The 1,509-nt window shown below is 47.3% G+C and overlaps 1 protein-coding gene across 1 annotated transcript in view; it reads left to right on the top strand.

Annotated features, from left to right (window-relative positions):
- The window catches only part of LOC106511903 (choline transporter-like protein 2), a gene marked incomplete at its 5' end in the record, with an annotated part of 4,148 nt that extends 2,914 nt beyond the window's left edge, over positions 1-1,234 (top strand). Inside the window, 4 exon segments of the mRNA XM_014000626.1 lie at positions 1-23; positions 122-210; positions 316-400; positions 620-1,234. Of these exon segments, the coding sequence (XP_013856080.1) occupies positions 1-23; positions 122-210; positions 316-400; positions 620-1,116 (694 nt within the window).
- Between the last annotated feature and the right edge of the window lie 275 nt (positions 1,235-1,509).

The following is a 1,509-nucleotide window of genomic DNA, read 5'->3' as shown; positions in this document are numbered from 1 at the left end:
GCTCCTCATTGTGGGAATTGTGGGTAAGAAAGAGTTTTATTTATAGACCTGAGCTCCAGGGGGGGAGCGCCGTGTGGCTTTTTAGTTCAGATCAATATGTTTTCATTTCATCTCTCTGTAGGAATTTTCTCTTTCTTCTTCTTCTCCGGGAGAATCAAAGCTGCGGAGAACGCTGCACCAGCTCTCAACTATTACTGGGTACCAAGTCTGGTAAGAGCAGAATATATACCCCTTTGTTGCCTTACCATCTGGACTTTAAATGGATTAATATTTTACTGAGAGTTGTTTTGACTTTTTGTGATTTCCTCCTCTCAGACGGTGGTAGTGGGCTCCTACCTGATTGCCCACGGCTTCTTCAGCGTGTACGCCATGTGCGTGGACACCCTGTTCCTGTGTTTCTGTGAGTCATTTTTACATTTGCTTTAACCGGATCTCCTCCAACTGTCTGAAGCTGAGCTGCTGGTTTCCTCTGCTTCCTGCCTGAGGTGTTGACATTTCTTCTCTTTGTCTCTTTTTTCCATTAATTTCCTTTTATCTCCATGCATTACTTTGCTTTTCCCCCATTGTTTCCCATTAACCCAATCAATAAAAAAACAAACTTGCACACACCGGACTAAAGGCGAGGACTTGGAAAGGAACGATGGCTCATCCGAGAGGCCTTACTTCATGTCTCCCGAGCTGCACGAGATCCTGTCCAAATCAGCCAAAGTGGAGGACATATGCGACGGCGCCGAGGCGGCGGACGCTTCGAAACAGGAGGGTGAGGTGAGGTTGGAGGAGGAAACGCCTCTTCAGCAGAAGGACGGAGAGGTCCAGCTGAAACAGGAGACTGTGCTCAAGCAGGACAATGAGGAGAAACAGCCACTACAGTCCAAGACGGATGAGGAAGAGCCGAACGAGGAGAGGAACGAGGAGCAGAAAGTCAGTCAGGGAGACGAGACGGAGAAGAAGGAAGAGTCAGACATGAACGAGGTGTCAGGGAAGCAGAAAACTGAAGAAAAAGTAGAGGATGTATCAGCTGCAGCCGGGGAGGCTGAGAAAGAGAAGACAGAGGAAAAGAAAGAAGAAAAACTAGAGTCTAAGGATGAGGACGTCCCATCCGCACCACAGGAGTAGATGCTGGAAAACGAGTGAGGCCTGGTGAACCTCACGAAGCGTTTAAAGAATGAAAGATGTGTACTTACAGCTTTGTGATATGGACCTATTAAATGTCAAGCATCAAGCTTAAATTTCAGGCGGCTTTGCAAGTGTGAGTGGGTTGTCGTCCACCGAGAGTGATTTCAGAGTAAAGGTGGTGTCTCACTGCTGCAGACTGGTTGGCGAGTGTTTGCCACAGAGCGAGCATCGAGCCGCGAGGCTGTGTTTTTAAAATCTGAGCCTATTTCTGTGTGCACGGATCGCAAACTGCATTCATGGTCGTGCACATTATTTTGTTGTCCAGGTCTCCTCTTCTTTATCCCCTTGGTAGCACACATTTATAATTTAATCTGCAGTGCAGTTGTTCAGTAA

Source organism: Austrofundulus limnaeus, unplaced genomic scaffold, assembly GCF_001266775.1.
Source record: "Austrofundulus limnaeus strain Quisiro unplaced genomic scaffold, Austrofundulus_limnaeus-1.0 Scaffold3529, whole genome shotgun sequence".
NCBI classification, from domain to species: domain Eukaryota; kingdom Metazoa; phylum Chordata; class Actinopteri; order Cyprinodontiformes; family Rivulidae; genus Austrofundulus; species Austrofundulus limnaeus.
The sequence above is the reverse complement of the archived record's forward strand: the minus strand, read 5'-3'. Positions and strand labels throughout refer to the sequence as shown.